Here is a 15,635-nt window from a genome sequence, read left to right as displayed (position 1 = left end):
CACTGCCAAGTTGTATTCCATGGTATGGGTATCTCTGTTCAACCATTCATGCCATAAAGGATATTTAAGTGATCGCAGATTCGGGCTATCATAAGGCTGCCACGAACATTCACGTACAGGTTTTTGTGGGAATGTAAGTTTTCATGCCTCTGGGATAGACGCCCAAGGGCACGACTACAGAGGTGTATGTTTAATTTTTAAAGAAGTTGAACCATTTTACATTCCAACCAGCAATGTATGAGTGATCGATCCAGTTTCTTCTCATGCTTGCCAGCATTTGGGAGTGTTATTTTGGCCATTCTGCTGGTGTATGAATTTTTAAATTTATCTCTTCCTTACAGACTTTTTTTCAAAAAAGATTTTATTTATTTGACAGAGAGAGGTACAGCGAGAGAGGGAACACATGCAGGGGGAGTGAGAGAGGGAGAAGCAGGACTCCCACTGAGCATGCAGCCTGATGCAGGGCTCGATCCCAGGACCTTGGAATCACGACCCGAGCCAAAGGCAGACGCCTCACCACTGAGCCGCCCAGGCGCCCCCCAGACTTCTTTTTGACAGAGAGAATATGCTGTGTGTATCGCAGAGCTACTCAGAGCATTGAGACTTGCTTTGTGGTTTACTCTTGCAAGTATATCTGTTCCATCCACATGCCTAGATGACGATGCTGTTCCAATTTTTGCTAAATGCATGCTGTCTGCTTAACTATAACTGAGAGAAGGAGCTGCCCAATACACCTTCCATCTTAAAATCTTTCCGTATCTTATATTCTAGGAGGGTTTCTTCTAAAGATAATACAGCGGTACTGTTGTCTTTCATTTATACCCAATCTCACGCTTCCTATCCTGTATTAGGAAGATTCTGTCCACTCACATATACTGCGATTGCTGGTATTTCTCAACTTAGCTTGTATGTCTTCCCTTTTCTAAGCTTCTTTCCCTCCATTTTTTTGTTTTCCAGCTTTACTGAGGTATAACTGACAAATTTTTTCCTCCTTTTCGGACTAAATATATATATGTATATATATTTAGAGATTTTGTTTTTAAGTAATCTGTACTGCCAACACAGAGCTCAAACCCACAACCTTGAGATTAAGAGTTACACACTCCACCAACAACTAGCTGGGTGCCCTCTGGATTATATTTTTGTTGAATGGTTGAGCTGAATTTTGCATGTTATTTGGATTTTTAATTTTTTCTTACTCCATTTTTTCCTATTCGTTTAGGATTTATAAACTATTTCTATTGCTTTGGCAGTTACTTTTTCCTTTTCTAAAAACAATTACTTTTTCAATTCCATCATGCATATTTAACTTACCAAAGTATAAAATATACCCATATTTTAACATCTTTCCCAAATACAAGAACCTTAAAATCTTAATCTTAAAATCCCAAATACAAGAACACTGTTTTTTAAAGTAGGTTCCACATGCACACGATATACCTGGTGTCCAACCTTGGATACACTTCCTGACTTCCACTTAGTTTGGTCCCTTTTATCTTCTTACACCCCCAAGCACACATACATTAAGAGGCAAAACAGTGGGGCACCTGGGTGGCCCAGTCTGTTAAGTGTCTGCCTTCAGCTCAGGTCATGCATGATCTCAAGGTCCTGGGATCGAGCTCTGCATCGGGCTCCCTGCTCTTAGTGGGGAGCCTGCTTTTCCCTCCCTGTCTCTGCCCCCACTTATGCTCTTTCTCCTCAAATAAATAAAATATTAAAAAAAAATAAATTGGGGTGATTGCGTGGCTCAGTCGGTTGGCCGTCTGCCTTCGGCTCAGGTCACAATCCCAGGGTCTGGGGATTGAGTCCCACATCAGGCTCCCTGCTCTGGAAGCCTGCCTCTCCCTCTGCCTCTCCCCCTGCTTGTGCTCTCTCTCTCTGTCAAATAAATAAATAAAATCTTTTAAAAAGTAAGAAAAATGTGGGGCGCCTGGGTGGCTCAGTGGGTTAAAGCCTCTGCCTTCAGCTCAGGTCATGATCCCAGGGTCCTGGGATCGAGCCCCACATCGGGCTCTCTGCTCAGCGGGGGGCCTGCTTCCCACTCTCTCTCTGCCTGCCTCTCTGCCTACTTGTGATCTCTGTCTGACTTGTGATCTCTATCTGTGAAATAAATAAATAAAATCTTTAAAAAAAAAAGAAAGAAAATTTTTAAAATAATAAAAATAAATAATTTTTAAAAATTTTGTGCAGCAGCACAAAATAATGGCTGGGATACAGCCTCTGGCCCAGACCGCCTGCATTCAAATCCCAACTCTGTCAGTGATCTGCGCCTCAGTCTCCTCAGCTGTGGAAAAAGAGATGATAATTTACGTACCTACACACACTAAGAATTAGAAACCTGTTACAGATAAAGCACTCAAAATAGCGCCTGGGATGCAGCACATCCGTGTAGTTAGCTGGGAGCACTATTATCTCATAGAGGTAATTTTTGTTTAGAAACCACCAAGGAGTCTCAACCCTGTGCCAACCAACAATTTGGGCTAGACAATTCCGTGCTGTAGGAGGCTGTCCTGTGCACTTAAGAGGTTCAGGAGCATCTCTGGCCTCGACTTTAGATGCCAGGAGCACCCCCACAGCTGTGACATCCAAAATGTCTCCGAACATTGACAAATATCTCCCAGCATACAAAACAGGTGAGAATCGCTGGTTTAGATTCACACACGCTTGCTACCTTACACAAAAAACATTTCTTCTCCCATTTTACACCTGGCATCACAGGAAGGACGGTCTGAGAGGGAAGAGGAAATGGTGAGCAAATAAAAAACCTTAGAGTTAACGTCTCTTGGGCTTTGTTCATCAAAAATGTCTGCTTCCCTAGTCCTTTGGAGTTTTGCTGGCACACAACTGTGGTTGGCAGCTCTATCCCCAGGGCTCTAACAACCTCTTGCTCTCTTCTTGACACCATCACCAAGTCCACTGAGTCTACTTCTTGCTCCTTTCTAGCAACTGGCCATTTCTAAGCTATTCCTCTGGCCTTTGGTGTTCAGTGGTTTCCCCAAAACAGGTTAAGGCATGCATGCCTTATTTATCCTGCACAGGCCCATGGCCCTATTCCAGCCACCATCTCCTCACATGCTGGTGTGCTTCTGTCTTCTCCATTTGGTCCTTCTATTAGTCGCTAGAACCTGATTTTATCCTCTGCATTTCTTTTGCGGTGTGGGGGGGGGGTTGCTGAGAATGGGGCTCGACTTTTTGACCCTGAGATCATGACCTGAGCCAGCCAGATGCACCTTATCCTCTGCATTTCTTACCCTCCTATTTTTCCATGTCCCCTTCTCTGGGCTCCATTTCAGATAATTTCTTCCAATGTTACCTCCATTTCATAAATTCTTACTTCAGTTGTATCTCATCTGTTGTTCATTAATCTCCACTTTCTAGTTTCAATAAGTTTTATTTCTCCTTTCTACAAGCTCTACCTGGTTCCTTCTCAAAGCTCCTTGGTCACCCCACCAGGCATCACAGTGCCTGTTCATTTGGAAGTCCGTCCTTTATTTATTTAATCGGGCCAAACCCATACCTAACAATGGTGATGTGTATGGTCTCTGGGCATCTCCACATCTGTTTATTGTTTCCATTCCTCCTCATGATGCCTCTGCTTTCTTTCAGGCCTCCTGGTCTTTGATTGTGTGCTCACTGCTTGATTTTAATCTGTAATGCCCACAGGCCTAAACTGGGGGCACTGTCCTCCAATGTGCCCTTGCTTCTGGGGGAGCTAGCGATGCCAAAGGCCCCAGCACCAATCCCGCTACAGAGAGGAGTGCCAGACTTACTTTTCCCCCAATCTTGCAGCAGGCCAATGCACAGCAGGCAAACCCCCCACCCTCTGCTGGCCCAACAAGCCAAAATGCAGTTAGGATCTAAGTGTCTAGAAGGAGGATGGTTGCTCAGCATCCAGTCTGTCAAACAGCCAGAAACAGGCTTTATTTTCAAAGTTGGTTTTACAGGCACATGATGTAAAAGTCACTGAGGAACAGAAATGTAGAGTGACAAGTAAGTCTCCCTTCTAATGCTGTAGCCAAGCCCACAGCCTCACCTACAGCAGTGGTTTGTTTCCATGACTGATCCAGGACACCCGAAGACTATCACAGCGTGCCCTGGACTATCCTTTGAGAATCTCAGCAAAACCTCAGACCCAGGCCCTCCCCTGACGCTTTTTCAATCACACAGTGGCATATGGAGAAACTGACAGAAGGGAGTAACAAATGCCCGTAGGGCCATGAACCCCTATTTCGGGCAGGCAAGAGGTCCAAGGCAGAGAGGGAGCGACTGTGAAAGGCAGCAGTGGGACATGGAAGTAGAGAACCCACACCCACCTACACAGAAGACCAGGTCCCTCAGAAGCTGAAAACAGGATGTGGGCCAAGATTAGATTGGGGAGCGTGTGGGCAGGATGCCCAAGCTCTGCCATGGCACTGACGCAGTCTTTGGAGGGAGACCACAAGGCAAATAACAGTAGCATTCTAAACTCATACACTTTAAAACTATTTTTTATTATAAAATCTGTCTGTGATAAAAAAAGAAAGTTCAACCAGAGCATAACATAAAAGAAGAGCCAGAACCGGTACTTCTCCTGGGCACCCTTCCACGAGCCACCCCCGCCTGTGTGTCGGGTACGATACTAGAGAAGAGGGGACACGAGAGCTAGAGATGAACACTCAAGCGAAGAGATGAGCGTCAGATGGCAAGATGTCAGTAAGGAGAAGAGAATGATGATCCAAGAAGGGAGGCTTCCAGTGTAGGAGTGGATGGGAATGAGATCGCACATGACTTCTGTGAAGAGCAAAGTGACGCTCCCACCGGGAACGCCAACAAAGAACGGGGGTGTTCAGGTCAGGCAGCCTGGGCTCCCCACCAAGCTCTAGCGGGCAAAGCAGACACAATGACACTGCCCTCTTTGGAGGGTTACTATGAGCGATGCGTCAGAAAAATACATCGGAACGTCACAACCTGTATGTGAATCATGGCCACAGCACCTTTATTTGTAACAGCTCAAAGCTGGAAACAACCCAATGTCCTTCAAGGGTGAATGGATAAGGAGACTGTGGTATACCCCCATCCATGGAATACAATTCAGCAACGAACAGGGAATGATTTACTGATGCAACTTGGAAAATCTCAAAGGCATTACACTGAGTGAAAAAAAGCCAGTCTCAAAATGTCAAACATCATGTGATTCCATTGATAAAACAATTCCATTGTGAAGTCACATAATTAGAGCGACAGGGAATAGATCAGCAGTTGCCAGGGCTCGAGGTTGGAGGGAGGGTGGGATTATTAAGAGAGAACACAATAGCTTGCTACCAGGGATGGAACAGCTTGCACGCTGACTGTGGTGGTGATGCCACACGTGATAAAATCTCACGGAACTCTACGCACATCAGCTCGCACGCAAGAAAGCATGTAAAAACTGGCAACATCTGAAAAAAGGCCACCTGAGTTAGCAGCATCATCGCAACGTTCATTTCTCAGTTGTGGCAATGCATTACTAAGAGGTTAGTGTTGGGGAAGTTGGGCAAAGGGCACATGGGCACTCTCTATGCCGTTCTGCAACTTCCTGTGACTCTTAAACTATTTCAAAAAATACATACATAAAAATAAATACAAAGGGGAGAAAAGTACCAAAGCACTTCGCAGTACTGAAGTACAATCCGAGCACTGAATGGCAGTTTATGAAAATCAAAGAGCCAATAAGACAGGCCCCGGAATGAAGAGGGAGGGGAGACCTGCGCCACATAACTCACTCCCAGCTGGGGTAGCTGGATGGAGGGGCCAAGGCACTGGGTCCTGCAAAGCAGCACAAGGAGGGCATGGCACCGCCTTCAGGGAAGGGAAGCCTGGCTAATGGGCAAGGGCAGCACTGGAAGGAATGGCTCCTGAGACGGGGGCCTTCTGGGTGCTGTGGGGTGCTGACAGCACTGCTTTGTGGGTGACAACAGCCTGAGACATGACTGTGACTATTTCAGCTGCAAAACACAGCCCCTTGGATGGAATCCCAGACTACTCCAACCTCCTCTGAGGCCTCCACTCCTGCTCAGGGGTAGGAGGAGGGCCTCGATGTCATTTAATCCTCTGACAGCCTGAAGAAGGTTTGGAACTTTTTCTCTCCATACACAGCAAAGATAAAAAGAGCTACCTGGGAGTTTCTTCAAGCTTGTCCCAATACCATCCTAAGCAAAGGAATAAAATGCACATCACCTGCAAACAAACCGGCAGGCTCTATGCAAAGCACAGTACTCACTCTGTGGCGCTGCTGTAGACACAACAGCCATGCCGTGGGGGGCCATCCCTGAGGGGCCAGGGGGCGGCTGCCCTGAGAGGGGCATCGGCTGCCCCATGGTGCCAAGGCCACCCATCCCGCCCAGTGACTGTCCTGGGCCCCGCGAAGGCATGCCGATTCCAGCTGCTCCTGCAGCGGGCCCACCAGTCAGGCTCTGCAGCGCATTCATAGGGTCTGTGGGAACACAAGGGCACAGCATCTCAGCCGAGTGCCTGCTGAACCATAATGCTCCGCAGACTATGAGGCCTCACAGAGCACACATTTCCCCCCACCTCCAGGCATGACTCCCTCAAAGCCCCGAGTGGTAAAAGGCCGTTGTCCCAGGAGCCTCTGGGCCCACAGTTGCCCATCACACCCCAGGAGCCCAAATGCCAACATGAATATCTTTGCTCCTGGATTGTGAGCCCTCCTGGGCAGGGAACGCATCTCAAACCATAGCCTGGCCTGTGCCAGGTCCTAATGCTGAGGGACGAACAAGCCCTTGAAGGCATGTAACAGCCCCCACCCATCCTGACTGTACACCCCTCCTGCTGGGGGAGACACAGCTGGTAACCCCAGGGACAACAAAGGACAGCAGGTCCCTCTTCGTGGTAAGAAAAACCCTGTGGGCCAGAGAACTGAAGGGGCACAGACAGATGTTCTCTCAGGGAAGTTATAAGCCTCCTTGCACCCCAGCCACCCACGTCTGCTAAGTCTGTGCAGGACTCCCATTAAGGAGTTCTCAGGACACCACACTGAAACAAGCTAAGGTGTGCAGGAGGGATGGGGGAAGGGTCCACAGAGTGCCACGAGATAAGGCACAGTGATGCTTGCCAGGAAGCAGTGGACTCCACTCACCGAGTGATGCCATGACCTGGAACAAGGAGCCCAAGACTCTTGACAAAACAATGTCAACTCATGGCAAATGCTTCCTACAAAAAGGTATGGCCCAGCCAGTGTGCCCTGTGCACAACCAGGTGCCAAAGGAACCTACACTTCAAGGCCAAGAACCCAGACATTTTCCTGGTCATGTGCTCTTTATCCCACCCAGCCCTGGCTGGCCGACAATCCCTGCACATGCCCGGGAGAGCCCCGCAAAGACATGCGGGTCCACACAGACAAGGGCTGCCAGCTCGGCTGAGGCCAGCCTGGGCACCCGGCATTTACAGCTGGGCTGCCTGCGGTAAGACACACAGCATGCCAGGCTGGCTCCCTTCCTGACAGATCAGAGCTCAGCTGGCCATTGTGGATTCACAAAACCCCTTCGCTGGCAGCCTGATCAGCAAGACCAGGGCTGAATCAACACAGTTCCCGTGTGATAGTCTTGAAGTTAAAAAAAAAAAAAAAAAAAAAAAAAAAAAAAAAAAAAAGTAATTCTTAACTTAAAAAGAAACTTTGTAACTTGAGGAAGTGATCTCACAGCTACTCTCTAAAAAAATACTACTACAGATTATTATAGTAAACAGACCATGATAATTCTCCTCCAGGGAGCTCAAAATTTTGGATAACATCTCCATAATTGTGGGAATTTTTAAAATCATCTTTTTGCCAGACAAAAACAGTATTTGAGTGACATGGGACGGAGAGGTCTTCTCTGACTGCAGCAGGCCAGGAAGAGGAAGCTTGCAGGGTTGGGCGTGGCTCGCAGTTCTCACGGCCAGCCAGAGCTCTTCTTTGTGTGCACTTTCTCCTCTAAAAACAGCTTAACCCAGGCACATGCAGCATCCATAATCGCATTCTTGCCACCCCAAGCCCAAGGTTGGGATACAATTTTAATTCAAACAGGAAAAACTCTTACCACTGACCGAAGCTTGAGATTTTTTGTTATCTGTATTTAAGAAAGCAAAAACAAAACACAGAGTAAACAAAGTTTTACATAACCACATATTTCCTGGGTAAGTCAGCTTTGTAGGCATTTGCCTAGAGGTCATTTGCCAAAACTAAACACAAGGTAAAAGGTATCTTGAGTGTGTTTGCGTGCACGCATGCGTGTCCACTCCTGGCAGAGCTGACACTCAAGGGGGTATGAGGGAAGAGGGTACAGAACCACCCAAGGTCAACCCAGACCCCTGGAAAACTGCCCCCCAGGCAGAAGCCTGCTGTAAGCCTACTCTGGCTCTCCTTCCTTCCTGGCTGCAGGGTCTCAGTGGGGCCCTGAGCAACAAACACAAGAGCTACAGGGATCCACGATGGGTCCAGAATGGTGTCGAGACTTCCACGACACCTTTCTGAGCCTGCCCTGATGAGGCAGCATCCCTACTTTCTCCATGAGGAAAGTGAGTCGGTCCAAGGCTGGCCAGGAGCCAAAGCTACAGCTGCCCCTAGCCACCTGGGGGGCAAGCACTGCAACAGGGCCTCCCTCCCCGGACTGGCGATGAGCTGTAGCTGGTGAGTGGGCAGGGGACATTCCTGGCCCCCCAGGGCTGTGTGCTACTATGCCAGGGCCGCCTCCCAAACAGACCAGGACAGCCCAGCCCCAACAAGCAGAGCCCCTTGCCAGGACCAGCCAAAGCGTCTCATCCAGGCTGCTCATTCCCCAGGCTTCCAGTTCCAATAATTTGTTCTAAACACTATAGGACCTTCCCAAACACGCCAAAGAAAGTAGAATCAAGCGAAGTTCACCTGGCTGGCCATTCTCATAAAAAGCTAGTATGGGAAGAAGCAAAACCTATGGGTCACACAGGGACTCTGGGATTTGCAACATCACCTCTTATTCTGAAATTACTGACTAAAGCTGTTGCCACCTCTACAAGCATGGGTGGAAACCATTGGACATGCCAAGTGCATATTCCACAGACAGGCCATGTCCACAGGGCGCCCCCTGCAGTCGCAGAACTGCAGGCAGGCAGGCAGGAGGCGCTGTTGGCTGAAACCTCAACGGGCCCCGTCAACCTGGTTTCCCTTAGAGACTGTGACCGCCCATCCAGGAATACTCCGAGATCTCCATGCTTACGTATAACACACAAAAGACCACCAAGACCCCTGAGCCCAGTCTGCAAGGACATGTACTTCTCAAGAGCCACTGCTGCTGCCAGGCTGGGCTCACAGCACCCCAGCGATGCCAGTAGGACCCTGTGAATCAGAGGGTGGGGAATGCAGCAGGCGCCAGGGGACCCTCTGCAGGGCATGGAGCCCGAGGCAAGACTCAGGAAGTTTCAGGCTGACAGGTCAGACCCACGGGTCAATAAAACCAACAACTAGGGAAGGAAGTTTATTTTCCAGGGTAAACCTGGCTTATTTAAGACTGCCTAGAAACAAAAGCAACAGTCTTTTGAAAAAGGAGATGTTCACGGACAAGCAAAAATAGCAGTCCAGACCACTTGGAGGGTAGCATTTCAATTTTGCCAAAATCAGCATTTTTGAGGTTGAGGCTCTGAGTGGATGGGAAATAGAATCAAATGCAAAGCAATGCTGAACTTCCCAGAAAGCAGGAGCTTTTTACACAGATATTCTGCCACAGGCATTGTGGCCAAGAAAGCCCCCACTGTCCGAAGAAAGGGCCAGCCCCTCCTGGCCATCAAAACGACCCAGAAATGTAAATTTTTACTTACGAATGTCTCGAAAATGGATAATGAGCCTGGCCACGAGAGAAAGGTATTCATCCTAAAAGTAAAAACAGGAAGCAATTTAATCCCAGATGAAGAAGTGAAGCCCTGCGATGCCCCTTCCTATCCCCCTCTGCACGGCAGTGTCACCAAACACAGGGTTCTTCCTGAAAGGCTGCCGGCCAGCCTGGCTCGGCCTCCTCTGGAATCCATCTCTCAGAGATGAGCAGTCAGTGCTCAGCTACAGCAGGCCAACAAAAAGCACAAAGAAACAAAAAGCCAAGAGGGATACCGAGAAGCGTCAAATTGCTGCTCCTTCCAGCCTGGGGAAAACGTTCAACCAAGAGGGCCTCCAGCCAGCTCAGGCACCCCTCCTTTCACAGAGGAGACGAGGGGCCAGCCTGAGGTCACAAGGCACATCAGCAGTAGGCATGGGCGGGCCGCTTTTGTCTTTGCACTATTTGTATCCAAGTACTTTCGCTTTTAATACCCGGCCTGTTGCTCTCTCATTGCTGACGTGCCTGCATGCAAATCTGGATGTGCGCCCCTGGCTGAGCTTTTCCGAGATCTGCGTGAATCTGAATTTACTGCACAGGCAAGGAAGAGGACACAGGGCCATTCAAGGGTGGCAGGTAAAAGCCACTGGCGAGGGCCCTCTTCTTCCAGCTGCCGGGTTTCTGGAACTGCACCGCAGGACCTGCCTTCTACTGCTTGTCCTCTCTGTAACCAAGGACAGCCGCTCCCAGGGATTTTGGGGAGATCACCACTGTGAGTCTGTCCTGTGGCCAACGAAGGAAGGCATGTGTGAGTTAAAATCTTGTTTCAGAGAAGCTGCACCATCCTTCCCCCCGCTTGAAAAGCCCATCCTTCCAGCAAGGCATCCCTGCATGGGCAAAGCCTTTGCTCTCTGCCCTGCTTTCAAAACCCTCCTTCCTAAATCACTGCAACACCGAGAGAGAGTCTACTCAGCAGGAGACTGATGGGACGACACCCCCCACAACCCAGGACCGAGCCACGCCACCTGCAGTGTTACTACCCTGGGGACACAGGCCAGCGAGCCCAAGCACAGACAGTAAACCTACTGTCATAAGAGACACCTTCAGGGAAAAGTGGTCTCAGATGAATACAAAAATATAAGCACAGGGGCGCCTGGGTGGCTCGGTGGGTTAAAGCCTCTTCCTTCAGCTCAGGTCATGATCCCAGGGTCCTGGGATCGAGCCCCACATCGGGCTCTCTGCTTAGCAGGAAGCCTGCTTCCTCCTCCCTCTCTGCCTGCTTGTGATCTCTGTCTATCAAATAAATAAATAAAATCTTTAAAAATATATATATATATAAGCACACCTTGTAAATCTTCATTACTCCTCATCTACCTCCAAACTTCACCCCACCACTCTCTTTTGGCCAGGGGAATCAGCAGACCCAAACATGAGAGGAGGGGAAGGCAAAGCCGGGATGCTAAGCACATGCAAAGGGAGTAGGTACAGGAAGAGGGACAGTGAGCCTCTGCTGGAGCAAAGGGACACTTAGCAGGTATGTCAACACTCCCAATATCCAACTGCCCCCCCCCAATTTCTGATAGGAAAGACAATGGGCTGGGGTGAAGGAAGCTCCCTGGAGTTGGGGCTCCAGCCTGTGAGTCACCTGCTGAGGCTGGTCCTTAAAGGACAGTGGTGTGATGAGCAAGGAGCAAGGAAAGTGGGCGGCCTGAAGGAAATTCAGGAAATGAGGTGGCCAAGTACAAGGGAACGAGGATTGGGAACTGGCAGGTCAATTTCTGCTGTCTTGTTAAGGCCATAGGCCATCAGTTACACTGGGGATACCTTAAAATAATTTGTAGAGTTTTCTATACTTCCACAAAAGATAAAATGAGGAAACAGGTTGAAAAGCAACCAGATACTTTCATGCAGACACAAGATACAGTAAAAATGGAGCTTTGGAGCATGTCCCCAAGGCCTTTACTACAGAACCAGGATGGGGTGCTCAGAGCCCCACTCTAGTCCTGAGCCCAGACCTGGAGGGTCAGCGTGGTTTGCTCCCAGCTGGGGCCAACCGCTGCCTGATGGGGAGAGTGGAAGCTCTAGGGATCAGAACAGAACAGCATGATGAGGCCTGAGGGTAGGGGGTGGAGGGAGGGATGTGACCACCGACAGGAGACATGGGCACAGGAAGCAGTTAGTCCCAAGGCCGCAAAGAGGTTTTCTTACAGGTTAAATGAATCTCCCAAGATTCCTGCAGAGGCCAGGCCACCCAGGAACCATTGGGAGCTGAGTGCTGCAGATCTGCACCAGTGTTCCTCCTCGGAAGGCCCCAGAGTTTGAGACTGCCCCTCTCATGTCCCCCAGAGTGGGCTGCTTGACTCCCCTGGCCCCTGAGAAGTCCTGATTGAGCTGCCCCCATGTAAGAATTCCCAGGGTCTGCTACCCTCTTTTGCTCCAAGGCAACCCACCTCTCTGGGACTGCCCCGTCCCTTACCTTCAGTCAGTCTTGACCATCTCCCCAACTCAACATCAAAAATCTGTGTCACAGCTACAACCCGAGGATGGGTGTCACCAGACCAAGGTAGTAACAGCCAACACTCTGGCACTTGACACGGTGCCGGGCACAGCTCTAAACCTTTACATGTATCAATGCATTCAATTCTTCCAACCACCTACTGAGGCAGGTGCAAATGAAAAGACAAACATGTGGGGAAAAGCTTTATAGTTTAAACCCTTGCCTAACCTGTGCAAGACTAGCATGAAGGCCCACCAACAAGAGTGAAGGATGCCTCTCCACATGGATGTGGAGAGAGTAGCAGGAGCAGGGACACACACAGGATCCACAGAAGATTCCAGGCACCACACACTACACGCTGTACACTACCTTTTGTCTAAGACATGGGGAATCTGAATATATATATGCGCTTGTATCTGCAAAACAGAGTTGGAAGGGAAAATCGGAGATAAACAGTTACCCCCAGAGGTACCAGGGATGGGGCTGAAAATGAGATTTTACACCTTGTTATATGGGTTTCACATTGGAAGCACGTACATTTTTTTTTTAAATCAAACATAGAACTAAACCAAAAGAAAAAAAAAAACAATTCCTAAAAATTCAAAATAAACTGAAATATATGAGCTAACTATCAAGTTGGTATCAGAATCACAGAGGGAAAAGAACCCTTGTCAGTGACCATTTTAAAAAACAAAAAAGCAAACAAAACAGAAAACTGGATATTCTTAGTGGAAGGGATACACTTTACGGACTAACAGAGCTGCAAAGAAATCCTTCATTCCACATTTTGTTATTATTTGTTACCAGTATTAGTGGTAATATTAGTCTGTTCATTTCAAAAGTATTTTATGTTTTTAAGTTTATCTACAGTTTTTAGTAATCTCTACAGCCATTGTGGGGCTTGAACTCACAACCCCGAGATCAAGAGCTGCATGCTCCTCTGACTGAGGTCAGCCAGGCGTCCCCCAAAAGTATTTTAGAGTAGAACAAGTAATTATGCTAATGGTATTAGAAGCAAAGATATTCACATTAAGAGAAAAGATACACGTTTAAAACGAAAGTAAAACCCTTTAAGGTTAAATTGGAACAGGAAATATCAGTGTGAAATTATGGGGTTTTTGAAGTTGTTGCTTCTTGCCACCAAAACATATCACTTCTTAGCTCTGTTCACAAAAAGGTGCAGAAGCCATTAGCACCAGTGCCCACACCGCATGCTCAAAATACCATTTCACCCTCAAAAAGGAACCAGGGCTCCATAGAGGAACGGCCCATTCCGGGACCAAGACGCAAGTAAGCTGCAAAAGATGAAAGGAGTCATGATAAGGGGCCCTAAGAGGGCAGGGGGTGCTTGGGGGCTGCCCCTGGGTGAGGAAAGGACCATTGAAGCATCGAAATGAACCACTGCAATGGACTGAAACACACATGATGGAAAGCCCCTAGCTCATAATACTCACAGAACAGACCCAACCTCACTCCCAAGCTCTACTGATCGCCCCTGGAGGTAACCAAGGATAGCAAGTCCTTGAGCTACAAAGGGACAATGGACAGGAAAGCATTCCTGGTCATCCAGAAGAGGCTGTTTCAAGCAACCAAGGAGTCTTGGTTGATGAAAGAAAACCCTTCTTTGCAGAAAAATTCCTTCTAATAAAAGTGTAAGGAAACACAGAACTAAGGACATTTACCATTTTGCGACACCCAATTAAATGGTGGAATCATCAGATGAGAAGTGCATGGGGGAACTTTTTAGGAGAGGAGTCAGGCTGTCACTCTCTGAACTCCCGGCCAACTGTGGTGTGGCGGCAAACTATGAATACAGGGCACCACCTCAGACATATTCTTGCTCATGACACCACAGCAACCCTGGGCTCTTTCCATCTAACACCTAGTTCACAAGAATTAAGGGGTGGAAAGGAGGAAGTCAGGCAACAGGGGGCACTGTTGGTAGAAACATGCATGCCAAAGACTCTGCTACCTAGGATTCACAGGTTACTGAGGAACCTGGCAGAGAAAACCCCATATCATCTCTGAGAACACATGTGTATCATCAAAACCAGAACGCTGGTGGAAAGATGAATGTTACAGGTGTTTCTGGGGAGGGCTCAGAGGAAATGAGGAACATGTCATTGGAAGTGAAGCAGAAAGAAGCTTCATTATCTAGTGGCAGAAGTTTGGCTGAATTGTATCCTAGTTGTATGGAAGGCAGAAACTGACCTTGAAAGCAATGAATTTGGAGAGCTGGGGGAGTAGACTTCCAAGCAAAATGTTGAAAGTATGGCCTGGCTTCTTGCTGCTCAGAGTAAAATGTGAGACCAGACAGAGAAACTGAGGGAAGAACTAATAAGCAAAAAGGAACCTGCACTTGATGGGTTTGGGAAACTCCTAGGCTATCCTAATTGGGGGGAAAAAAATCAAGCTAAACTGAGGAGATTCACTGTTATGAAGATGTGCTCCTGGAGAAAAGGCCAAGGTGTGGCCGGACGTAAATTTTACTAGTGCCAAAGAGAGTAGACACAGAATTCACAAACCCCTCAATTGGGAATCATCTCACAGAAGCCAAAGGCAGGGATGAAATCATATAGGAAAGATCGGTGGAGAAACCCCCTGTCAATGGCATGGATCCCATCACATGCATGGGAGACCCACAAAGGCTTGTGAGTATTACATCAGCAGAAACACTGACTGATTGGCCTGAAAAGGAGAGAGACTGGATAAAATCAAAGAAGGGTGTCAGATTCCCAAAATGCTATAGGCAGGAAACAGGCTGATAAAGTGACTCTGCAAACATGCATTACTCCTCAAGAAAAGGAAAGATGACTACAAGGGCAGAGCTTCAGGCCCAGAGGCCAAAGCCATGAGCCCAGACACTAGAGCCTCCAAATTCTGGTAATTAGTTATAGCAGCTATAGGAAACTAATACACTGTCCCTATAGATTTGCCTATTCGGAGCATTTTACACAAATGCAATCATGTTGCATTATATGGACCATTATGACTATTTTATTACACTCAGTATGATGTTTTCAAGATTCATCCATGTTATAGCATGTATTAGTATTTTATTCCTTTATAGGGCCAAATCACATTCCATTGTATGGATATACCTCCTTCTGTTTATCCATTCATCAGCTTATAAACATTTGGGTTATTTCCACTTTTTGGCTATTATGAATGAAGCTATGAATATCTGTGGGCGAGTTTTTGAGGACATTTGGTAGCTGTTTAATTTTTTGAGGAATCATCACACTGTTTTCCACAGCGACTGCACCATTTTATATTCCTTGCAACAACGTAGGAGGTTCCAAGGTCTTCAGGCATCATGAGTGTGAAGTGGTGTCTCACTG

At 47.8% G+C, this 15,635-nt stretch overlaps 1 protein-coding gene across 4 annotated transcripts in view; it reads right to left on the bottom strand.

The window, feature by feature from the left end:
* The window catches only part of MED15 (mediator complex subunit 15), a 67,309-nt gene that overhangs the window by 20,291 nt on the left and 31,383 nt on the right, over positions 1–15,635 (bottom strand). For 3 of the 4 annotated variants that reach the window (XM_047696557.1, XM_047696558.1, XM_047696560.1), the window contains 3 exons: positions 9,808–9,859; positions 8,055–8,084; positions 6,239–6,451 (listed from right to left, as the gene is read on the bottom strand). In XM_047696557.1, coding sequence (XP_047552513.1) covers positions 6,239–6,451; positions 8,055–8,084; positions 9,808–9,859 — 295 coding nt within the window. Of the gene's footprint in view, positions 1–6,238; positions 6,452–8,054; positions 8,085–9,807; positions 9,860–10,093; positions 10,517–15,635 lie in introns of those variants that run through there. The other variant, XM_047696559.1, reaches the window with a different exon arrangement.

The sequence above is a fragment of the Lutra lutra genome, chromosome 12 (genome assembly GCF_902655055.1).
Source record: "Lutra lutra chromosome 12, mLutLut1.2, whole genome shotgun sequence".
Taxonomy (NCBI): Eukaryota; Metazoa; Chordata; class Mammalia; order Carnivora; family Mustelidae; genus Lutra; species Lutra lutra.
This window is presented reverse-complemented; position numbering and strand designations above follow the sequence as displayed.